Source organism: Hemitrygon akajei, chromosome 10 (assembly GCF_048418815.1).
Source record: "Hemitrygon akajei chromosome 10, sHemAka1.3, whole genome shotgun sequence".
Taxonomy (NCBI): Eukaryota; Metazoa; Chordata; class Chondrichthyes; order Myliobatiformes; family Dasyatidae; genus Hemitrygon; species Hemitrygon akajei.
Window position 1 is genome coordinate 23,522,035 of NC_133133.1, and position 26,610 is coordinate 23,548,644.

The 26,610-nt window shown below is 42.8% G+C and overlaps 1 protein-coding gene across 4 annotated transcripts in view; it reads right to left on the minus strand.

Annotated features, from left to right (window-relative positions):
• The window catches only part of col4a6 (collagen, type IV, alpha 6), a 409,162-nt gene that overhangs the window by 229,796 nt on the left and 152,756 nt on the right, over window positions 1–26,610 (minus strand). For all 4 annotated transcript variants that reach the window (XM_073057903.1, XM_073057902.1, XM_073057904.1 and 1 more), the window contains exon 4: window positions 23,068–23,151. In XM_073057903.1, coding sequence (XP_072914004.1) covers window positions 23,068–23,151 — 84 coding nt within the window. The remainder of the gene's footprint in view (window positions 1–23,067; window positions 23,152–26,610) is intronic.

The window sequence follows — 26,610 nt, forward strand, 5'->3', positions numbered from 1 at the left end:
GGTTAGGCCTATTTGCATCCTTGTTAGTCCATGAATTACTGCATAAACATAAAATAATATATCATATATCTTGGGTTTGATTTTTTTTATCAGGCACACAAATCCATTTACATAAATGTATGGCCCTGGTTCGTATCTTTTACTCTTATGCTGTTCTGTATTTCATTTTGTGCTGTTCTGCGCAAGCTGCTTGTTTTTCAGTTTATGTTTGGGTTAGCTGAAGATAAGCGACAGGAGAATGTGCCACCCATTTGGGACGGTCGGATTAAGGGGAGGCTTCTCAGGTGAGGGACACTAAAGTAAATCTTTTAATTGTACGTCGTGTGCTGTCTTATTTCGTGACACTTGTTTGTAACTGGGTGATGAATTACACAGCATCCACACAAACAGGGAGTTTTGGGGTGGGCTCGTACCTCAATCTCACATGTTCGGTGGGGCCGGAGATTGTCTCACCCTGGACTTACGCAGCCGACAGAACCAGAGTGTTTTGTAATGTCAGAATGACCCCGCGTAGTGCTGATTTACATAATGGCCCACCTTCGAGGAATGCATCCTTAGCGTTAAGCAGAGTCTGAGTGTATATGGTAACTTGATGATAAATTTACATTGAACTTTGAATGCCTCCTTCACCAGGCTGTTAAATATTGGCTCTGTTTCTCCACAAGCATTGACAAGGTTGCCAAGCATTCCAGGATTTCTTGTTTCACTTCAGATTTTTAGTATCCGGAGTATTCTATTTTAGCATCACAAAATTAACCTCATAGTGCAAGGACCAGGGACAGGAAAATTGGTAATTTGTTTATTATTGTCATACATACGATGGCAAGTTCTGCTTGCATGCCACCCTGCTGATTATTCCATTAACTAAATACATCGAAGTAATATAAAAGGAAAACAACAACAAAATGTAGAATAACAGACTGTTACAAAGAAAATGCAGTGCAGTTAGACAAATAAGGTGCCAGGGTCATGACAAGGTGGAATGAGAGATCTAGAGTATTTTGTTATAATATAGGATGCCCTTAAAGGTGACCTACCTGCATTTGGGTCCCAGTGCCACATTGGGACCTGCTCAGACAGGTACCGTTACATCATGTTGGACTGGGTTCTATGGCAGCAATAGAAGGTTGTTTCTGTGTGACTGCCACATGGATGATCCAGGCCGCATAGGTGTTACAGAATTATGGAAGTGACATCCAAAGCACCTAATGATTGTCTTAGCGAAACTGGAACCTACACCATACAAAACCCAGCTTCAATCCATCCAAATTCAGGCAATGCATTGCTTTGAAAACCTTTGTGTGTTTGGGATATGCGGCTGCTTTGGGGACCATCGTCATAAAACTTCTCTGTACTCTATCTAGTTCAGCCACTTCTTTTCTATAATAGGCCAATCAAACGTGTACAGAATACTACAAGTGTGGCATTAACAATGACTCATACAACGGCAGCGTAACATTCCAACTCCTACATTCAGTGCCCTGACTGACGAAGGCCAACATGCTAAACGTCTTTTTCGCTGCTTTTACCTGTGCTTCCACTTTGAATGAACTATGCACCTTTTTAAAAAGCGATACAGCCCTTCCCACCTAATGAGCCCGTGCCACTCAATTACAACCTTGTGACCAATAAACCTCTAATGCGAACAAGAGAAAATCTGCAGTTGCTGAAAATCCCAGCAACACACACAAATCACTGGAGGAACTCAGCAGGCCAGGCAGCATCACTGGGACAAAAAGTACAGTTGATGTTTCGGGCCGAGACCCTTCTAACGCGTACATCTTTTGAATGTGGGGGGAAATTGGAGCACGGGGGAACCCACACGGTGATGGGGAAAACGTACAACTCCTCACAGACAACAGTAGAATTAAACCCAGGTGGCTTGCACTGTTATAGCATTACGCTAACTGCTACATTACCATGCCATCTCAAGCTCTAATTCTAAATCCCTCTGTTCCAATACACTCCTAAGTTATTGAAGATAGAAAGAGGAAATCTGCTACATTCCGTATAAGCAATCTTTATGTTCTGCTAACTATTTGTCCAGCCCAATGTCACACCAACATTTTTGCTTTCACATTCTGTTTTCCTATTCAGCTTGGAATGAAACACAAGTTCAGGCTTATAAAGAAGTTCAGACATTGCCAGGATTAGATCAACAAGTCCATTAGGCAGCCTTAAGCTAATTGGCACAAGAGCAGAGGCACATTCTGTACTCTCTGGGTGTAGGGCAGGTTTATATGTTCACAAGACTAGATTGCATTAAGTGCAGCAAATATGCCTGTGTCGCTTGAGAGTTAATTCCAGATATTGGCTGAAGGTAAAAACATTTAGAAGAAATTTATCTTCAATTATTCAGGTACTAATTATACTTACAGAATAAAAAGAGGATTAGAAAGGACATTTCTTGTAAAAACTAAAACTAGAGGTCACTGTTTAAAAACAAGGGTTTGTCCATTTACGACAGAAAATAGTTGAATTTTCTTATTTTCTCAGATGACCGTGAATGATTGAAGCAGTCTTTCTCAAAAAGTAACCACAGAAGAATCTTTGAAAGATTTTACGTTAAAGGGAGATAGATGCTTGATAGACAAGGGAATAGAATGGTAATTTACACAGAGGGGAATGCTGAGTTGAGGTTACAGTCAAATTTGTCACAACCTTATTACAGGACTGAGTGAACCACTTCTGACCATAACCCATATGCCTACATGGCTTAATAAAATGCATGGAGTCGGTGTACAGGTAAGGCTCAGAAACTTGAAGGAGACTGTACAGCCAAGCTGGTACAAAGAGTCTGCTGTACCCACAGCAGCGTGTGTAAAATCAAAAGTCAAATGTAAATTTATAATCAAAGTACGGTACATATATGTCACTATGTACTACCTTGATTCATTTTCTTGCAGCCATTCACAGTAAATACAAAGAAACACAATAGAATCAATTAAAAACTACACACAAGCAACCTTAGTGCATAAAAAAAGTGCAAATGCAAAAAGAAAAACAAATTAATAATAAATAATAACTAAATAAATAATATTGAGAGAATGAATTGTAGAGTCCATGAAAGTGGGTCTATGAGTTGCAGAATCAGTTCAGCATTGGGTAAGTGAAGTTATCTACTCTGGTTCAGGACCTGATGCCCAAGGGGTAATAACCGTTCCATTACCTGGTGGTGTGTGACCTCAAGTTGCTATACCTCCTTCCTGAAAGCAGCAATGAGAAAAGAGCATGGCCTGAGCAGAGGGGGCCCTGGATGATGGCCTCTGCTTTCCTGCAAAAACGTCCCTTGTAGATGTGCTAAATGGTGTCAAGGGGGGATTCACCTGTGCTGGACTGCCAAATATGTCACCTATTCTTCTACTTTCTAGCAGTTTCCTTTACAAATAGTCTTTCTTGAAAAAACAATTTTTCTCATCATTTCAACTAAAACTAATCAGACATGCATGTTAGGGCCTAGCCATTGACAAATCGACTACTTTACCTGTCCACTGGTAGTACTGATAACACTTATAAGTGATTCAATTGACAACAAGAGAAAGCAAAGTTGCAATAGTGGTCAAATAGATGATGTAAGAGTTCATAGTTTAAGGATAAAGGGGAACTTGAGTGGGAATGTCTTCACTCAAAGGGCATTGTGAGAGTGAATAAGCTACCAGCAGAAACATAGAAACAGAGAAAACCTACAGCACAATACAAGCCTTTTGGCCCACAAAGCTGTGCTAAACATATCTTTACCTTAGAAGTTACCTAGGGTTACCCACAGCCCTCTATATTTCTGAGCTCCATGTTAGTGTCCAGGAGTTTCTTAAAAGCCCCTATCGTATCCACCTCCACCACCAAGACCGGCAGCCCATTCCACACACTCACCAGTCTCTAAAACCTCTGATTATCCACACGATCAATGCCTCTCATCATCTTATACACCTCTATCGGGTCACCTCTCATCCTCTGTCGCTCCAAGGAAGAAAGGCTGAATTCACTCAACCTATTGTCATGAGGAATGCTCCCCAATCCAAGCAGCATCCTTGTAAATCTCCTCTGCACCCTTTCTATGGTTTCCACATCCTTCCTATAGTGAGGTGACCAGAGCTGAGCACAGTACTCTAGGTGGGTGGATGTGGGTTCAAAGGAAACATAGAAGAGAAATTTGAATAGGTACATGGATGGGAGTGTATGGAGAGCGATGGTTAAGTGTGGGCCAATGCGAATAGGCAGAATAATAGTTTGGCATGGACTAGATGGGCCAAAGGGCCTACTTCTGTGCTGTAGTGCTCTATGGCTTTATGACTCTGAGAATAAAGACTACCGTGTGCTAAATAGAACTAACTAGGAATACACTGGGAAGTTCAAAACTGAACACCCAATTGGCACTGTGAACCACTGCCTTATGGCTGGATACAATCTTACTCTACCATCTATTTCAACAAAGTCAGAAGAATAGCAAGTTGCGATCAGTAACACGAAGGTGTAAATAAGGTGCCAACTTAGTGAGGCTATACATACTAAGCCAATATGCAACAATGATATCACAGCCAATAGATCAGATCAAAGCTCTGTGAATGGGGGGGGGGGGGGTACACAGTTATGGCATCAATAGTACAAAAGGCATCTCTGTGCTTAAGATTCCATGAGGATAGTACTTGCTTTGGGCATGGACAAAAAACTGAGAGTTATGATCAACAGCTTGATAGACATCTAATTTAAATTTCTGCAATGACCTGCTGAATTACATTGCATAATACATTACACCTCCGGAAACCTTTTAAGCTTCTGTCAAAAATTTGAACTATAATTTGAATTTTATCAGCCACATATTTTGGCAACATAGTATCTTGGAAATTGGAACCCATTTGACTTCTATATCAAATATCAAGAAAAAGCCTCAATTCTTTTCCCGCAGGTTAGGAGCCCTGTGGAGCTTATGGTGCATGACTAACAAGACAAGCAGGAACCTGCTACCAGACCTGAGAACTTGAATATTCTTAACTTGTTAACAAGTTGAGAATGTTCTTAACTTGAATAAAATGTGATTTTTCCATTTCAACTATTCTTGTTCTTGGACTATCAATATATTAATCAACATCAAAGTAAAAATTCTGTAAGATAGAACAAGGTAAGGCACCATTATCACTCTGCAGTAGCTTGAAGGCATAGAACTCTTCATACAGGAAGCCATTTCTGTGCAAGATGGTGGTGCGCTTGGACACAGTGGCCTCTCCGGGTCCAACCAAAGGTGCCACTGTCGTATTTAAGTGTCTTTTCACAATCTCAAGACTCTGCTGGATATTAAGAGCTTCAAGTACTGCAAGTCTACGCCACCAATGAGTTGCCTGATAGTGGGGCTGCTGGACGAGCTGGACTTGGTGCAGGCCGTGTTCCTGCCTGTTACAGAAATACTTGTGATCGCAAGGCCCTGTTGGGCATTGGTAAGATAGAATACTGCAAGTCCAGCTTACTGGTCTATTGGCGAGAATGACAGTGGGGAAGCGGCACGGCCTTGGTTGTAGCACGGACTAGGCCTCATGCCACGGGCTCACCTGTTGCAGGTACCCAGGTGAGTTTACACCGGGGGCCACGTGATGTGGAGTCCATACTGGTTTGGAGGCTGACCCCTCTTTGCCAGTGTTGCTCTCCAGTATTTGCTCAATGGAAGACAAGCTGGACTACCTTCGTCTGTGGATTGCAGTGGGCTTGTTCTTGCCAGCAATATCCATGCATCATCAATCTACAGGCCATTACACTCAGGGCCTTGGGCTATGTTACATTTTTTTGTGACTGTATGTTTATTTCTATTTTATATGTGCTATACGTGCCTTGTGCTGTGTATGACCTTTGGTGCTGTATTTTGATCCTTGGCACCGGAGTAATGGTATTTCATTTGGGGGTATTCACAGGTATTCAAGTATGGTTGAATGACAATTAAACTTAAACTTAAAATTGATTTGCCTGTCAATTTTTTCCCAGCCCATAAAGCATTCCCATTACCACATTAATTTTCCTTGTAAACTATTCTGTCCGCCCTTCCTATCAAATCTACCTCCTCCTCAATCCTAGAGGCAAATTATCATGGCCAATAAACTGCAAACCTTTGCAATATGCGAGGAAACCAGCGCAACAGGAGGAAACTCATAGGGTCCCAGGGAGAACATGCAAACATGATGAGGGAAAAAAAGAAGCATATGAGAGGTAGAGGGAGCTTGGATCAAGTGAGTTCCTGGAGGAGTATAACAAATGTAGGAGTACTTTTAAGAAGGAAATCAAGATGGCAAAAAGGGGATACAAATATAATTGGCAGTTACAGTAAAGAAGAATCCAAGAAGACTCTACAAGTATATGAAGAACTAAAGAGTAGGGAGGGAACAGATCTCCATAAGAATCAGTGTGGCCATACCAAGGGGCTGGAGACTACCCAGATGGTATATGAGGTGTTCATACCAAAGGGCTGGAGTCTCCAGCCCCTTGGTATGAACATCGAACTCTCCAACTTCCGATAATTCCCTCCCTCTCCCTTCCCCCATTCCACTTTCACTCTGCCTCCTCTTCCAGCTGCCTATCACCTCTCTCATGATTCTACCTTCTTCTGCTACACATAGAGCTTTCCCCTTACATTCCTTCTTCACCTCTCCTGCCTATCCCCTCCCTGCTTCCCCTCCCCCACCCCTAGATCTTTCCTCTGATTGGTTTTTCACCGGGCATATTCCACCCTCCCCAAACCTTCTTTATAGGGCCCCTGCCCCCTCCTTCTTCAGTCCTGATGAAGGGTCTCGACCTGAAATGTTGACTGCTCGTTTCAACGGATGCTGCCCGACCTGCTGAGTTCATCCAGCTTGTTTGTACGTATTCATTTGACCACAGCATCTGCAGTGTACTTTGTGGATACAAAATTGGTCCTGTGAAAGAAATCAGATTGAGGTATGGGAGGACTGTTTTTTCAAAGTTTCAGTTTTCCAGTGTTAAGCCACAGGGATCATTACTGGGTGTCCTGCTGTCTCTCATAATATATTAATTAATTCTTTGAAGATGTAAGAAGATTAAAGATGACCCCAAAATTGATCGTGGAGATGGTTGTCAAAGGATAAAAAGGATTTTGATCAGCTGGAAAAGCAGGCAAAGGAATAACAAATGGAATTTAACTTTAAAAAACTGTGAAGCGATGCATTTCGGGACAAGACGGACCCTAGACAGTGAGTAGCAGGGCCATGTGGAGACTTACAAAACATAGAGATCTTAGGTACGGGACATAGTTCTTTAAAAGTGATGACACAGTTGGACAGGGTAGTGAAGAAAGCTCACGGCATGCCTGCCTTCAGCAGGCAGGGCACTGAGTAGAAAATGATAAAATATCGTGTTACCTCTGTACAAGATGCTGGTGAGACCACACCTGGAACATTGTGTGAAGCGCATGTAGTCATATCAGAAGGAGGACGTGATTAAGCTAGTAAAGAGTGCAGAGATGATTCAGAAGGATGCTGCCTGAACTGGATGGCTTGAATTATAAAGAAAGATTGGACAGGCTGGGACTGTTCCTTGCAGTGGAGAAGGCTGAGTACAACCTTAAAGAGATTTATAAAATCACATGGGGCAGACGTAAGAAAAATGATCACAGTTTTTTGTTTCCTAAGGTACAGGATTCTAAAACTGGAGGACATTGAGTTAAGGTGACAGGAGAAAGATTTACAAGTGACCTTGAGAGGCAACACTTTCTACAAAAATGGCGGTAAGTAAATGGAATGAGCAGCTGAGGAAGGGCCGGATATAATTAGAAATGAGTAAAAGACATTTGATCGGGAACATGAAGAGGAAATATTTAGAGGGAAATGGGCCAAACTTGGCCTAATGGGACTAGCTCAGGTTGACATATTGGTCAGAGGAGTTGTGCTAAGGGACTGTTCCCGTGCTCTATGACCCTATGTCTGCACAAAAACTCAGAATGAGCTCGACTCTCTGGAGATGCAAGAGACCAGACCCCGCCCCCCCCACCCCCAGCTGTGTCATTGTACTGCCCTTTAAACATGCTGCACAGTTACTTTTCCCATAATAAGGGATGATATGAGTTTGATTGATATACAAGAATGTGACCACTATTGATTTTGAATATAGGAATGCTGGCATTTCCTCCTCCCGCACCTCCGTTCAGGGCACCAAAAGGTCCTTCCAGATGAGGCAACACTTCACCTGCAAACCTGCTGGGGTCGTCTATTGTATCTTGTGCTCCCGATGAGGCCTTCTCTACATTGATGAAACCCGTTGTAAGTTAGAGGACGGCCTCGTCGAGCACCTCTGCTCCATCCGCCAAAAGCAAAACTTCCCGGTGGCCAAAACTTTTAACTCCAATTCCCATTCTCATTCCCTCATGTCAGTCAATGGCCTTCTTTGGAGCCAAGATGAGGCCCACCTTTAGGGTGGAGGAGCAACACCTTATATTATGTCTGGGCACCCTCCAACCTGATATTGACTTCTCCTTCCAGTTAAAAAACATCCCCTCCCCTTCCCTTTTTTTCAAATCCCACATCTGGCCTTTTATCTCTTCTCACCTGCCTATCACTTTCCCGTGGCCCCCTCCTCCTTCAGTCCACTCTCCTCTCCTACCAGATTCCTTCTTCTCCAGCCCTTGACCTTTCCCACCTACCTGGCTTCACCTATCACCTTCCAACTAACCTCCTTCCCCGACCCCCACCCCCCCCACCTTTTTATTCTGGCGTCATCCCCCTTCCTTCTCAGTGCTGGAGAAGAGCCTCAGCCCAAAACGTTATCTGTTCATTTCATTTCCACCGGTACTGTCCGACCTGCTGAGTTCCTCCAGCAGTGTGTGTGTGTGTGTGTGTGTGTGTGTGTGTGTGTGTGTGTGTGTGTGTGTGTGTGTGTGTGTGTGTGTGTGTGTGTGTGTGTGTGTGTGTGTGTGTGTGTGTGTGTGTGTGTGTGTGTGCGCGTGTGTGCGCGTGTGCGTGTGTGTGTTGCTTTAGATTCCCAGCACCTGCAGACATTCTTGTGATGATAAGTAACCATTAAGTAATTGGTAATTTCACTGATTCTCAAATATAAAATAACAAAGGATGTTAACTTCTCATCTAAACATATATTGGTTTAAATTTTCCCACTGCTATTTTTACATCATTTGTTTCTCTGGATTTACTAACCAGTCTCCAGTGCAGACATTCAATCAATGAAACAGCCAGTAATTGGCACTAAGTACAGTGGATTGTCCTGCATCAGAACAATGTACCTACTTCATATTCTCCACTCCCTATTTATAAAGCAACAGGCTTTATGTACTCACCCCCTAAGTCTACTCCCCATTACCATCAATCTCAGCGGTTTCTCATTGTTCCTACTCGTCCAAATTCCATTGTAACTGTCATGATAAAGGTATTTCAGTTAGTTCAACACCAACATACAATGCATTCCACCCACGTAATCCACTTTCCCTTGGAAGTCCACTCTAATGTTGCTCTTAAGTGAGAGCTCTGCCCTGTTCTACCATGACCTTGTTGCCCAAGGTGGTCTGTTCTCTGCCAATGTAATCCTGATCTTTGCCCATGTAACCCTGCCTTGCCCCTCTTTTGCAGTATAGTTACACTGGCTTGTATTTGACCAGCAACATCACCATCTGCACAGTTGAAGGTGAAGACCCAGCATCTTATGAAATGTATCAAGGGAGGTGTGCAATACTATTTTCAATAGACAATAGACAGTAGGTGCAGGAGTGGGCCATTCGGCCCTTCTAGCCAGCATTGCCATTCATTGTGATCATGGCTGATCATACACAATCAGTACCCCATTCCTGTCCTCTCCCCATATCCCTTGACCCCGCTATCTATAAGAGCTCTATCTAACTCTCTCTTGAATACATCCAGAGACTTGGCCTCCACTGCCTTCTGGGGCAGAGCATTCCACATATCCACCACTCTCTGAGTGAAAAAGTTTTTCCGCATCTCTGTTCTAAATGGCCTACCCCTTATTCAAGGAAAATAATTTATTTAAGTATTCTTCATATTTCCTGGTCCTATGTAGGATACAGGACATAGCTTTCCTGATTTCATCACTCATCTAGCCTGCCACCAATTCCCCCTTGGTTTGGCATTTAAGGACCTGCTTATGTCCTACAAGCCTAAAAGGTTTAAAGAGATTAGATTTATTTGTCACAAGTGCATCAAAACCTACAGTGAAATGCAACGTTTGTGCCAACAGCCAACACTGTCCGAGGATTGTCGTGGTGCAGTCCATAAGTTTTGCCATGCTTCTGGAACCAACATCACATGCCCACAACTCACTAACCCAGTGTGTGGGAGGAAACCAGAACACCCGGAGGAAACAGGAATGTGCGAGCTCCTTACAGAACCCTGATCAGTGATTCTGCTCCTATGTCCTATGAGTGCGCAAACTTGACTCAGACAGAATTTTAGGACCGAAGCCAGTATTGTAAAGTAACTGCTTTATGAGTTGCATCACTGCACAGCCTATCGCTGAAAGGTGTTATTTATTGAGATGTGGTGCGGAGTAAGCACATCAACCCATCCTGATCAGCGTCCCCCTATTTAGCCCAGGCTTAATCACGGGACAATTTACAATGGCGGAGACCTCTGTTCCGAAAGCTGGCTGCCACTCCCACTCTGCCTTTTTGTAATTGCAATAAGCTTCTGCAGTTCCTGGCCCAGCTGAAATTAAGTAGAGCAAAGGTTGACATACACCTTCATTAAAGGGTTGAGCCTACGAAACATCTGTGTGAGTGGTTGTGTGACAGACCAAGGGAACCATTTCAAGATTCTTGTGGTTTATCCCATTTATTAAGACACAATGTGGAATAGGCCCTTCTGGCCCTTTAAGTTATGCTGCCCAGCAATCTCCCTGATTTAATTGTCATGGGACAATTTACAATGACCAATTACCAACCAGTACATCTTTGGACTGTGAGAGGAAACCCGTGCAACCAGAGGAAGCCCATGTGGTCACGGGGAAAAGGTACACACTCCTTACAAACAGAAGTGGGAATTGAAGCTGGGTTGCTGATACTGTAAACAGTTGTGCTAACCACTACACATCACACCACCCTTAACTACCGAGATAAGTCTAAGCTTGCAAAGAGATTGGACAGGGCTAAAGATCTAACAGAAACTTTAATAAACTAGTTGAATGTGGGTACATGGTATTACCTGACCATTAGTCAGGAGAACATTCATGGTAATTCCTGAAAAGACCTCGAGGCAAGGGAAGAGTAGTGAGCAGTGATTGTTCAACCAAGAATTCGGAGTAGGCATCTTCAGGCTGAAGAATAGGTTGGAATTTCACATACCTTCCAGTCATTACAAAGAAGAATTACACCTGTCAGAGTACAAAATACCTTTGAATATTACATTCCACTGATTTCACACATCCATTGTTAGAGGTCAACAATAAATTTCCCTTCCAATTTATGGTCAAGCTCCAGAGAGGCTATAAATGTCAAAGTGTTGATGAAATTTGTGATTCTTATGAATTTTTTTTTGGGTAATCTTGATATGAACTCGACATGCATTGAAGCCAAGTATTGTATTCCTGAAGGCACTGCCAAGATTTCATTCTCTGAGGAATGCTTTAAGGCAGGATGTTTTAAAACCGCCCGCAGAGTGCTGTAAACATCCAACATATTATATAATAATTTTTACCTATTGCTGTGGTAGAATCTGGAATTGATGACAGTGCCTGTCAGATGCTTGATTATACCAAGGATATACAGTCCAGTCTTTGATCTTTACATACAGTAACTATGGTTCATTCCTACTTAACCCACGTCTGTTGACCATATGACAGCCATCAGCATGACACATTCAGCTTCCTTGTGCTCCATCTCCTCCTTAATGTCGGCTCCTCACTGTGAAGGAATGTAGCAGCTGCTACAGAAAACTCTGTGTAACTCTTACTGAAATGGTTTCTATTAATTTATAAATCCTGCCAAATAACAAGTACTTGGTAATTCACTTTTGGGATCTGGGCATCGCTAGCAAAGCCAGCATTTATTGCCCGTCCCTAATTAGCATTATAGAGCACTACAGCATAGGAACAGGCCCTTCTGCCCATCTAGTCCATGCTGAACTACTAATCTGCCTAGTCCGATCAACCTGCTCCTGGACCATACCCCTCCATAGCCCTCCCATCAATATTTACTTATCTAAATTTCTCTTAAATGGTGAAATTGAACCCACATCCACCACTTTCACTGGCTGCTTGCTCCAATGCAATCAGCCTAGCCTCAGGACATCTCTGCAGGAGACTATCAGGGGAGTGTTGAAAGACCAACTAATTTGTGCTGCTTCACCCATCCATCATCAAGTTAGAAGTAGGGATGTCCATCACCACCCTCTGAGTGAAAATGTCCCCTCTCATGCTCCACATAAACATTTCACCTTTCACACTTAACCCATGATGCCTAGTTCTAGTCTCACCCAAATTCAGTGGAAAAAAACTGCTTGCATTTACCCTATCTATACTTCAAATAATTTTGTATACCGCTATCATATCTCCCCTCATTCTCCTGTGCTGTAGGGAATAGAGTCCTAACCGATTCAATCTTTCCCTATAACTCAGGTCCTCAAGTCCTGGCAACACCTTTGCAAATTTCTCTTAATTAATAACATGTAAATTGCCTTTTTAATTCACTTTCGGAGACTAGACATTGACAACATGGCAATCATGTATTATCCATCCCTAACCGCCTTGGAGGAAGAGGCATTGAGCTGGCCCCTTGACCTTTTGTCCTTCGATAAAGTTATCTGCACAGTGCCATTAGGGAGTTTCTTTTAGAATTTAGACTTATCAACAATGAAGTACTGGTGTTATAGTTTTAAGTCAGAATGGTGTATGATTTAAAGAGGAACCTTCAGGTACTGCTGTTCCCAATATGCCTGCTGGCCTTAGTCCTTCGTGATGGACTTGGGAGGTGGGTCAGAGTAGCCTGAACAGGGTAAAGCTTTATGGAGAACATATACTGTAGCCATTGTGTGCCGGTGGTGGAGGGAAAATGTGATTAGGTTTGGTGTTGGAGTGCCAAACAAGCAGGCTGCCTAGTCCTCAATGGTGCTGAGCCTGCTGAGAGTTGCTGGACTTGCATTCATCCAAGCAAGTGAAGAGCATTTCTTCTCTCTATTAGCAAGTTCTGTGGAAAGGCCTTTGGCAGTGTCCTTCACCTGACCCACTCACGTAATCATAGTATTTATACAACTGCTCTATAGCTGCCTTTCTGTTTAATGCTGATCCCCCAGAATGCTGAGGGACCCAGCCATGGCAATGCTATTGGAAGGATGCCCCTCTTTTGTGGCATGACAGTCATTTGTCACTTTTCAGCCCACAGCTGAACGTTGTCTAGGTTTTGCTGCCTGCAAGCATAGGCTTCTTCCTTTGATGAAGAATTGCAAATGAAACTGAACACTGTACGATCATAGACGGACGTTCCTACTTCTGACCCATGATGGATGGATCATAAGCAGCTGAAGATAGTTGGTCTTTCAACACCCCCCTGAGAAACGCCTGCAGTGATGTCCTGAGGCTAGGCTGATTGCATTGGACAACTCCATCCATCTTCCATTGTACAAGGAATGAATCCAACATTTCGCTCTGATGCCCAAACACCTCATTTTCACCAGGTCTCTTTGACTGTTTTAAGTCTGAGCAGCTACTATCGGCTTATCTATGGAATCAAGTTTTTTGGTTCATACACTCCAAAATATAGTTGAAAATGGTAAAGGAAAACACTCTGACAGGAGGATACCCTTCTTCCCATTCTGCTTATGTGAGCTCCTGAGCCACTGCAGCATCTCAGGCACCTTGGAAGCTAACATGCCACACTAATATGTCCCATCATTCCACTCTCTTTACCTAGTATGTCATGAAATTTGCCAGTTTCAATCAGAAAAATCTCAATGCCTGTCCACAGCAATCAAGTATCTGGGAGGTTAATGATGACCATTGCAATTCCTTCAGCTTCCAATGTAAGCCAGTGTCCTAATCAATGGAGTCTTCATAGCAGTAGAAATAACAGGAAGATTCCCAGTACTTCAGCAACAATATTGCAACCATTCAGTGCTTCTGCTTAGTATTGCCCTGCTCAATTCAAGGGTATTTTTCACCCTGGGTAATGGAAGGGCTATTGGCATAATGAAAGAACACTACATCACAGAAACATTTTAGTGTGTTGCTGTTTAGCTCTCCCTAAGCTATCGATTCAAACTCTACTTTGTCACTTCCCATTCCATTTAATTTTTCTCTATTTTAAACAGCTGTTGAATATAACTTTTTGACAGTAAATGAGGATTGTTTTCATAAAAATCAGTGACCAACTGTCCATATTTAGAGTGCATTCAGAGAACTTAAGATGCTCCAGCTCAAGATAGGAAGCACATTAAACTATATCAATTACACTGGACAAAGTATTTTTTTCAAAAATGTTGCTTCCTCACAAATTGCTTTTATTTATGATAGACCACTTGAAGCTGAACAAAAATATCATTTCAGACTACTTGTATCATGTAGGAATTTGGAGAAACAAGAAATTAACTTATAATGAATATAACGTGTTTAATTGCATAGACGCGCTGACACTTTGCAATAGTTCAACAGCTAAAATAGTTCTGTCAATGATTTTCATTGGTATTCAGTGTCTGAGGCTTCTTGCTTAAGTGTCTAACAATAATCAGCCAGCATTCATGGATTCCAGTTGCCCTGTTACTGTTTCTCCATGACAGCAACGCCCTGGTGAAACCTTTCACCATGCTCATCAACGACAGCGCCAAGATTTGCAGGGAAGAAGTAGAAATGGGAATGCAGAAAATAAATCTTTAGTAACATGTTGCACTTCATGGTTTTGTATGCTTGAACCTTGTTCTCCACCAGCTGCACATAGTCTGGTTTTCTGTAGTTGCCAAGAAAAATTTCAACAACATCTTGAATGCTTTCCATGCAATTTTCTCCGGTCCCACTGGAAGTTCTTTGCATTGCCTGTCACGGATGATCCTGCTTGATTTGTGGGCCAACAAAATTGCCTTCCTTAATCTTCGCATCAGTTATTCTGACTTGAATTATGAATTGAAAAAAACAAATATGGGTGATTGCAAAAGAAAAGTGCGTGATAGGGAAATTTCATGGCGATTTTCATGATGAGCAGCCCAAACTCCATAAGATACACCCTAAAGTATCTTTGTTGTCCAGTGTTACCAACTACAGTAATAAAAAAAAAAATTGGAAGTGGTTATCTTTACAACTGTGCTGAGCTTTTACTTTTAATAGAATTGCATGTTTGCTAAAGAACCCAAGGTTTACACATTGTGATCAGTTCAGTAAACAGCTATTTGAACTTCTTGTCCACACTTGCAGTAATCCATGGTATACAGTATCTTAGGAATAATGTCCAGAGATTTAACTAAGGCACTAATTATGATAACCTCACTCCATTTTCTGACTGATAATATCATAAAATATCTCCTCTAACACAGGGTAAAAGCTTTCTAAGTGTTGTACTAAAAAAAGTAGCCATTTGGCAATGATTGGTTGTACTGTATACACCACACACACACACACCAATGGAATTTGGGCCAGGAATTGAAAATGTCAGGGAGTTAATCAGAAAGCCAGAGTGTCATATCACATTCATTTAACTCTTAATTTAAAGTAAGCAGGGAATTAGTGGAACAAGTATGGACAAGAAAGCTATATAGTTATTCACTGAACTGATCAGAGAATGCAAGTTTTAGATTCTTAAGCAAAAATGCAATTTTGTTAAAAGTAAAAAATCCTTAGTAAAACCCCAGCAGCAATGGACACTAGGATAACTACTTCCAAATCCTTTTAGCTCATTTCAAAGTTCAAAGTAAATTTATTATCAAAATACATATATGTGCTTTGGGTGAGTAATACTCATAGTAAGAAGGGCTCTCATTTTCAATTGTTGATCCTTAAGATCTCTGAAGACATTCTGCTGCTCTAGTCAGATATTCCTCCTGAAGTCAGACCCAAATGGCCTCAGGAAAATGTGTGGAGATGCTCACTTAACTTGATTTAATATGTTACCTGAAGGAAGAATGTTAGACTAGGAACAAAGGGATCTCTGCTGCCATTAGTGCCCAGCTGAACACCAACCACAGGCAGAGCCCTGCTTCAATCCAAGCAAAATTCTTATTATACATAAATCTAACAACATTGATTTCTCTAACTTACAGTGATCCAATCACCTCCGGTATTTCCACAACTGGACAGCTGGGTGAAAAACATCAAACTGAGAAAAAAAATACTTTGCTTGGATATCCCCCAATTAACCCTGCTATTAAAAACAGAATTAGCTCAAAGCAGATGGAAAGAGTTTTAGTTTAGCTAAAGTGTCTATGATGCTCACTCTTTCCCAGCAAATAGCTATGTAGCAAAAGTACCACAAGGACAAGATCATTATTGGCACTGAAGCTTCCATTTGTATCCTTTCCCATCCTTATCCACAATGTGTTGCTGCCAAGGTCGGCAGTTTCTGTCCACCCTGATTACAGATGCACATTGTACGTTTGGTACAGCTGGCTGCTGGCCAAGCACATTTCTGACAGTAGTCAGAAATCACTAAAATCCAACGGTCTGACAAGTAATTTCCTTCCTGGTGGGACTGTTACACTTAGCCACTTTATTGGGTACACCTATAAAGCCGCCACTTAATGCAAATATCTAATCAGACAAATCATGTGGCAGCAGCTCAACGCATAAAAGCATGCAGACATGGTCAAGAGGTTCAGTTGTTCAGACCAAACATCAGCATGGGGAAGAAACGTGATCTAAGTTACTTTGACTGTAGAATGATTGTTGGTGTTAAGACAGAGTTGTCTGATTACCTCAGAAACTGCTGATCTCCTGGGATTTTCATGTACAGCCGAGTCCAGAGATCACAGAGAATGGTGCAAAAAACAAAAAAAAACTTCCAGTGAGCAGCAGTTCTGTGGACAGAAATGCCTGTAAGAAGAGAAGCCAGACGAGAATGGCCAGACGGTTTCAAGCTGATAGGAAGGAGAGAGTAACTCAAGTATCCGTGTGTTAACAACAGTGATAGGCAGAGGAGCTTCTCTGAACGTGCAACACATTGAACCTTGAAGAGGATGGTCTACAGCAGCAGAAGACCACACCGGGTTCCTCTCCTGTACCTAACAAAGTGGCCACTGAGTGTATATCTCCATTTCTAAACTACATTAGTACCCAACTAAGAAACTGAAATTCAACAGCACAAGAGATTTTGCAGATGCTGGAACTCCAGAGCAACACACACGAAATGCTTGAGGAACTCAGGAGTTCAGGCAACATCTATGGAGAGGACTAAAGAGTCGACATTTCATACTGAGACCCTTCAACAAGATTGGATAGGGAAAGAGAAGATGCTAGAATAAGAATGTAGGGAAGGGGAAGGAGGACAAGCTAGAAGACAATGGGATGAAGCCACGTAAGTGAGGGAAGGGAGACAAAGTAAGAAATTGGGAGGTGATGTGGAATGGGTTCAGAGGAGGTTCACAAGAATGATTCCAGGAATGAAAGGGTTACTATATGAGGACTGATTGATGGCTCGAGCCTGTACTCACTGGAATTCAGAAGAATGAGGAGGGATCTCACTGAAACCTATTGAATATCGAAAGGCCTCCATACAGTGGACATGGAGAGGATGTTACCTATGGTGGGGGAGTCTAGGACTGGAGGACAACGTCTCAGAATAGAGGGACGTACATTTAGAATGGAGATGAGGAAGAATTTTTTTAGCCAGAGAGTCGTGAATCTGTGGAATTCATTGGGTATACTTGAGGCAGTGGTTGATAGTTTCTTGATTAGTCAGGGCATGAAGGGATACGGGGAGAAGGCAGAAGATTGGTGCTGAGAGGGATCAGCCATAATGAAATGATGGAGCAGACTCGATGGGATTAATGTCATGGAAGAGGTAAGGGACTGGAGAAAAAGGAATCTTATAGAAGAGAGTGGACCGGGGAGAAAGGGAAGGGGCACCAGGGAAGGTGATAGGCAGGTGAGGAGAAGAGGTAAGAGGCCAGAGTGGAGAATTGAAGAAGAGGGAGGGGGGGGGGGGGTTTGATGAAAAAAATATTGTAATTGGAGAAATTGATGTTCATGCCATCACGTTGGAGGCTAACTACATAGAACATGAAGTACTGCTCCTCCAAACTGAGAGTAGCCTCATCGTGGCAGAAAAGGAGACCATGAATCCACTTGTCAGAATAGGAGTGGGGTAGGAAATCCGGGACATCCCTCTTTTTACGGATGGAGTGGAGGTGGTCCCTCAGTCTACGCTGGGTCTCACCAGTGCATAGGAGGATGCATTGGGAACAATGAATACAGTAGATGACCTCAGTGGAATCACAGGTGAGGTGTTGCCTCACCTGAAAGGATTGTTTGGGGCCCTGAATGGAGGTGAAAGGGCAGGTGCAGCACTTCTGCCATTTGAAGGGTTAAGTGCCCCGAGAGTGATTGGTGGGCGGTGGGGTGGGAATGAAATAAATTGACAGGGGAATCACAGACGGAGCAATCCATGTGGAAATTGGAGAGTGGGGACAAGGTAAAGGTATGCTTGGTTGTAAGGTCCCTTTGAAGATGGCGGAGGTAGTGGAAAATGATGCGTTGGATGCAGAGGATCACAGGGTGGTAGGTAAGGAAAAGAGGAACTCTATACTGTTATGATCCCAGCCCCCTCCTTCTTGAGAATCGCAAGATCGCTATTAATTCGGGTCTTGGACCCAGGAAATGAGAGAGAATCCTCAGCAGGACAAAGCAATGGATTTGGCCATTGTTTCTTGGAGACACCTTTGTGGATTGCGATCCTATACTACGTGCCAGCTCTCAGGGCTACGTGTACACCCTCGGGCAATGTGGGCTGGGGATTGCATCACCCCGCCCTGATTGACATCTACAACCCTGCAAGTCAAGATAAAAGAGGGGCTGCAGGGGGCAGTCCCCTAGCGACGCACCAGAAGGAGACACCATCGCTCATCGCTCCCGTGATAATGGGAAGCTATTCGGAAGCCACGTGTGGTCCGTTTCCCCTGGCCTGGGGAATGGGTGGCTGATAACACCGAAAAGGACTTCGAACTAACAACAGGGAACCCACGTTCCCGATTCAATGGTTTGCGTCCTAAAGGACTGGGCAAGTTTCTTTTCTCACCGAAAATCTCTCTCTCTCTCTCTCTCCAACAAGTGAAACCCAGCGGTCCCCAAAAGGCTAAAGCCTGCATGAACTGGAGAGACTTTTATATTTCCATCGGACAATATTTTTACCCCTAGACAAAACGATAGAGCTACTTCTTATTGATGATTATTACTATACCCGCGCTTTAGATTGAGTATTGATGATGTATAGTATCTGAATGTTTGTATTAACCTTACTTTTGTGCCCCTTTAAAAATAAAAACGTTTAAAAATAGTACCATCAGATTTCAACGGACCTCTCTATCTTTGCTGGTAAGTGACCCAGTTACGGGGTTCATAACAATACCTGTTGAGCTGACGGGAAGATGGGGAGAGCGCATATGTCCAGGAAATAAAGGAGATGCAGGTGAAGATAGTATCAGTAGTGGAGGAAGGGAAATCCAATTCTTTCAGAAGTCCTGGAAAGAAAAGCCTCATCCTGGGAACAGATGTGGTGGAGAGAAAGGAACTGAGAAAAGGGGATGGTCAAGATAGTTGTGGGAATCAGGAGGTTTATAAAAAATATCGGTAGACAGTTTGTCTCTAGAGATGGAGACAGAGAGGTCAAGAAAGGAGAGAGAGGTGTCAGAAATGGACCAAGTGAATTTAAGGTTGAAGTTGATTAAATCAATGAGGTCAGCACTGGTGCATGAAGCTGCAGAAATGCAGTCGTCAATGTAACACAGAAAAAATTGATGAGCATTACCAGGGAAGGCTAGGAACATAGACTTTTCCATGTAGCCAACGAAAAAGCAGGCAAAGCTGGGGCTTTTGCAGGTGCCGATGGGTATACCATGAGTTTGCAGAATGCTGGAGGAACGGAAAGAGAAATTGTGGAGGGTGAGGACCACTTTCGCTGGACGGAGGAGGATGGTGGTGGAGCGGAACTGGTCGGGCCTGTTGACAAGAAAGAAGCAGAGCGCTTTAAGGCCTTCTTGATGGGGGATAAAAGTGCATAGAGACTGGACATACATAACTAAAGTGAAGCGATCAGGACCAGGAAATTGAACGTTTTTGAGGAGATGGTGACTCTGTGAAGTATCATGGATGTTAGTGCGAAGGGTCTGAACCAGTGGGGATAAAATGGAGTCTAGGTATGCAGACACAAGCTTACTGGGGCAGGAGCAGGCAGAAGCAATGGACCTAGCTGGACAGTCAGGTTTGTGGATCTCAGGTAGGAGGTAGACATGACCAGTTCAGAGTAAGGGAACTGAGGTTGGTGGCAGAGGATGGGAGATGTCCAGAGTTAATGAGGTTGGTGAAGGTGCAGGAGATAATGGCCTGATGGTCCCGTGTGGGGTCCTCTTGAAGGGCAAGTAAGAGAAGGTGTCTGAGAGTTGCCACTTGGTCTCAGCAAGGAGAGGTCAATCTGCCAAGCTATAACAACAGCCCCTTTATCTGTGGCTTTGATGGTAAGGTCAAGATTGATGCAGAGCGCGTGGAGGACAGTATGTTCGGGGGTGGGAGGGTGTAAGGTTCGAAGAAGAGAGAAAAGTGCTGAAGCCAAGCTTGTTGATGTCTTGTCAGCAATCAGCGATGAAAAGATCCAGAGCAGGAAGACTGAAACAGAAGTTCAGCATTTTTGGTGCCCTTGACTATCGCTGAGTTTAGCACCAATGCCAAATTGTGACCCTCACAAGGAGAATGTTGTGTAAATGCCCAAAATGCTAACTAAAATATCATTAGGATGAATCCACACTTCCCCAGAGGGCCTGGCCCACAGTGACAACAGGGGTGCTGCTATGACAAGGCTGATGGTGAAGCACAGCGAGATGGTTTGCACATTGTCAGGCTCACAGTGCATCAGATGGCAAGGAATAGAGGAGTCCATCACCCAGATCCTACAGAAGACTGTGCAATGCCAGTAGGCAGTGACCTTCACTCTGGGTGTCACATGCACATTTTTGCTCAGGATCAGCAAGAAATCTTCACGTGACACCGAGGGTAAGACGGCAGTGTCTGAGGTGAAGGTGGCATGGTAGAGGAGTGGTTAGTTCAATCGCATGCAATACCGGCAATCACCAATCGGTTCGATACCCAAATCTGTTTCTGTACTGTACAATTCTCATGTATCTGGCAATACAGTGAGATTGACACTTCAAGATTGCAAGCAGCTACCAACAGCAACAAAAATAGCTGAAGAAGATCACTCCCATCTCTTACAGAGAAATGTTGGCTTCCAATCAGTTATAACATTTATGGTCCTTAGTCACATCCATATCTTCCCTCATCAAAAGACATCAGGAAAGTAGGCGTCTCATTGGGTTCTGCCATCAGTCATCAGAAAAAGCAACAATGATTTGTTTTCCATCCCATGGGAAAATCGCTTGTGTCCCAGAAACTGATCAGCAACTAAATGGCACTGGTCCATTTCCCAGAATGGAGCTAGTGCTTTCCTGGCATATATGACGGATAAACTCTTCTCATCCAATCAAGATTGGGGACCGCCTGGTGAAGGAAGCCATTGAAATTAAACTAGACAAAAAGAATTTTAACAAAGGCGGAGGTCTTGCTCTAAGTAAGAACTGGCATTCAATTGTAAACAAGGTGGGACCATGGAAACCTGATTGGAGGAGGATTAACCAATCAGGAGGGCTGGGCCCGGGGATATAAAGACCACCGGACTAGTGTGCCCAGGCATCATCTCTGATAAAGATGGCAGAGTTTGAAACGTGGTTAAAATTAATATTTGCTCCCGGCAGGAAGCCCAAGAAGAGTTTATTCGCCATGTCTGTGCCTCAAATAATCAAAACTAATTCCAGTATGCCTACTGCCTTACTGCATTCTTGATCTTAAATGTGAATCTACTTTTCCCTCATCACTGACTTAACCATTCAAAAGCATTCACTGTCTGCAAAAAGAAAGCCATCTTAAATTTCTAAATATTCTTTAAACCATTTTGAATGAAACTTTTTGAATTAATCTTTCCTTATTAATTGAACATAATTAGTCATCTTTTAACAACTTAATAACCTTCCCTTCTCTGCCCAGTAAAAACATGCCTAGTGTAAATTTATAGTTTCCATCCTTGTCATCATGTTGCTATGTAACCCTATTAACTAGAACATTCAACGACCGCACCCACACTTCTCAACAATGGTTTACCTACAAAGTTTTGTGCAAATTTCTAATTATTTATTAACTCTTCTACTTACACTCTTCTTAATAAGAAGTTCACAATTACCTTCAATACTTTTGGCAGGCAAAAATCTATTAATCACAGTTATTATGATTGACTTACATTCTCTCCACTCTGTGTGAACTAATATTGCCTGGAAGTTCCACTAAACAAGCTAAGTTTAATTCTCAGAATATTCCCTGTCCCCCAGTGTTTGCCACACAATTGCCCACGTTAAATCAAATCTTATAATGATCGTCCCATTCATATGGGAGTGGATAAGTTATTATTGGATCAATCATTGTGGGGACATTCAGAGAAGGGAGGTGGGGTCTGTTGTAAAAAAGTGTCAGTCAGTTGTGCTTCAGAACAAGAAGAAACCTTTGAATTTACAGTTGTTTTGGTGATGGTACTCCCACACTACAATCCGTTAGGGAGTTCCAACTATGATTAAGCAATGGCAACACTTTTGAAACTATCAGTTTCACAGAGTCTTTGGAAGCTGGCATGCGCTCTTGCTGTGGAAGACAAGTTACAGGTTCTTATCACTGTATTAAATGAGAGTTCATCATCCAAAATGTAGTCTCCATCCCAAACAAACTGAAGCTAGGATCTTCAACACGCTTCATCCCTAACCAATGAGTGTTGATATTGTTGCCCCTCAGGCTAAGTTGTGAAACATCTCTTCCTCTTAGTAGACTTGTGGCTCAGCATGTTCATGGAAACAAAATAGCTGTAAACAAAAATACATCCAACTGTTTCTCACTCACCCTTGCCCCTTTCTCTGGGAAACATTTGCAACCAGCACTGCAGTCTCGTCCATCACACGGCCCATCATAGCCAGTCTTAATCCCCTGTAAAAGAAAAATAAGATGCAATTTAACATTAGGAAGTATGAAATAAAAAGGTTTTTGAAGTTTTCTTGCAGCAGATTAACATATCTTAACATATTCTCCTGAGGATTCAGTTGGTAAATATATTGCATGACGTGCTACTAAGTCCACAGACCTAATGCTGGAGGAACTCAGCAGGCCAGGCAGCATCTATGGAAAAGAGTATAGTCTTCATTTTGGGCCAGGCCCCTACTGCAGACCAATGCTGTTGAAGGGTCTCAGCCCAAAATGTCAACTGTACTTATTTCCATAGATGCTGCCTGGCCTGTTGCGTTCCTAAAGCATTTTGTGTGTATTACTTTGATTTCCAGCATCTGCAGATTTTCTTTTGTTTGGAAGTCCACAGACCTCATGTTTCTCTCCTTGCAGATGATGAGTTAATTCATCAAGGATTCCTTAAGGTTGTTGTAGTTAGGAGTGGAGTCGAGATAAGCTCCCACTACCTATTAAATGATCCCCGATGGTGTCTGTCTCAAAAAGCCTCCATCAACCAAGTTCACCTCCCAGCCTTCACATGTGGTTTAGCTACTAACCCTGGCAGACCTGTCTCTACTGATAGGAGAAGGGGCAAAATTGGGTTACTGGCATCTTAAAATAGTCACTTTGGGCAGATGGTGCTTGTCAGCTGTGGTTGGCAATTCAACTAGGAGAAGGAAATCTCATATCTCGAACCTCCGATGCCTTACAACTATACTCAATCATGGGGAAGGCTTTGGGAGTAAGCCCTGAGGAAATGTCCAGATGTAGTCAGTCCTACTTTGAGTTCAACACTGACTGGCAACTCCTGCAATGCTGCTGGTGCCAAACTGTATCGATCTCTGCCGTTCCTTTGGATACATCAGCTGTGTGGAGAGAGGGAGCCTGGTGCATGGGCGACAGTTTTCTCTCTATATCGTACTTACCTGTACTGCATATCAACTTCAGCAGCTAGGATGCAACATCCATAATCAACCTCAACCAGGGAAGGCTAGATATAGATGATTCATCAAGTCACAATTGGCCTATGGATGTCTAGCATGGACTTTGGTATAATGCTGTCTGATCCATATTCAAATACAGATTCATTCATCACATGTACATCAGAACATATAGGGAAATCTACTGGTTGAATTAATAACCCAATGGAGTGCTGGGAGTAGCCCCAAGAGCATACTAGCACCAACTTAGAACACCTGCAATATTGATAGAACACCACAAGCAACAAAATCAGCAAAAGCAAAACAACAAAACAACAGTAAAGCAAGCCCTGTTCCTCAGTCCCTTCCAACCCCCAGACAGGCCATCTCCGACCCCCAGCCTCCATCGGCTACAGACATTAGTCTTCGACTTCCCCACTGGACTCACAGACTCAGCACCATCTTGACTGGATGATATATTGGTATTTATGAACTCAGACTTGGTGTCATCAGGACTAAAATCAATGGCCTTTCTTCAGTAATTGGGCTAATTTACAGTGGAGCACTAACTATGTCTGTGGTGATTGGAGCATGTGCATAAGCAGGGGCAAACTTCATCTTTCACACGCCAGCAAACTGGAGTCACAGAACTTCCTTGGCAACCAGGTGCAAGGAAGATAACCTCAAATACAACAGATTCTACAGATGTGAAAATCTTGAGCAACACACACAAAATGCTGGAGGAACTCACTGTCAAGCAGCATTGATACAGAGGACTAAACAGTCAATGTTTCAGGCCACAACCCTTCATCAAGACTTCATACTAATGAACAATCTTGGCCCAAAATGTTCAAAGTATAAAAGTTCAAAGGAAATTTTATTATGAGTACATATCCATCACCACATACAACCCCAAGATTCATTTTCTTGCGGGCAAACTCGGCAAATCTATAGAATAGTAACTGCTACAGGGTCATTGAAAGAGCAACCAGAGAGTAGAAGACAAAAAAATGTGCAAATACAAATATAAATAAATAGCAATAATAATGAGAACATGAAATAACAAGATAACGAGTCCTTAAAGTGAGATCATTTGTTGTGGGAACATCTCAATGGATGGGCAAGTGAATGTAGTTACCCCTTTTGTCCAACAGCCTGATGGTTCAGGGGTAGTAGCTGTTCTTGAACCTGGTGGTTTGAGTTCTGAGACTCTTGTATCTTCTACCTGATGGCAGCAATGTGAAAAGAGCATGGCCTGAATGGTGGTGATTTCTGAGAACAGCTATTTATGTCAACTGTGTATTTCTCTCCATAGATGATGCCTGATTTTCTAAATCCTTCCAGCACTTTGTATGTGTTCGGAAGATAACCTGTTGGCTTTTCTGTGAAGTAAAGTTGGTGTTTTGAAGAGTTGAACAAATGAAACACAATCAGGATTGGCTTCCAAAGGTCCTTCATGTGTCACAGCTCCGACTGGTCATTGCTTGGTAGCACTTGGCAGGGTTCTGTGTAAATCAATGGCTCGCTGCTTCAGTGGTTCAATTTAATATCAGAGAATTTATATAGTATACAAGCTGAAATTCTTACTCTTCACAGACATCCATGAAACACAGAGAGAAAAAGGACAAAGAGTGAATGACAGAAACCTTTTCTTCATCTATGTTCAACATCTGAGTCCCAACACCAGTGTGAAAACAAAATGGCCGGTATAAGAGAGACGTAAGAGATGGCAGGTACAGGAACAAATAATCTGCTGGAGGAACTCAGTGGATCAAACAGCATCTTTGGAAGGAAAAGATGCAGCAGGTCAGAACCCTGCACCAGCACTTCTCATTTGTAATGCTGAAAGCAAATGAATGAACAGTTACCAAACTGTGCATTCAGCTTTACCTTACGAAAACCTGAAGTGTTTGGCCTGTGAAAATTTTGTATGAACATGTGTGTTGACGATCAGAAAGAATGTTGTACTTGAGCCACAATGTCAATTTTAATGCCTATGAAGCATAAAGGAAGCTCTGGTTGTTCAATCAGAATTGGAAAGGATGAGCAATTTTAAGTTACTGGGTGTCAACATCTCTGAGGATCTATCCTGGGCCCAACCTATCGATGCAGGTACAAAGAAGGCACGTCGGTGGTTATATTTCAGAGGGAGTCTGAGGAGATTTGGTATGTCACTAAAGACACACTCAAATTTCTACAGATGTACCATGGAGAGTGTTCTATCTGGCTGCATCACCGTCTGGTAATGCTGGGGGAGGGGGAGTGGGTGGAAGAGGTACTGCACAGAATCAAAATAAGCTGCAGAAAGCTGTAAGCTCACTCAGCTCCTCTCAGTTCCACCATTGGGGAGGAGGTACAGGAGCCTGAAGGCACACACTCAGCGATTCAGGAACAGTTTTTCCCCTCCGCCATCCGATTTCTGAATGGACATTGAACCCAAAACATTACCTCACTACTTTTCTTTCTCTCTTTTTGCAATACTTATTTAATATAACTGTTTAATTCTGCAGAATCTCTGTTCTGG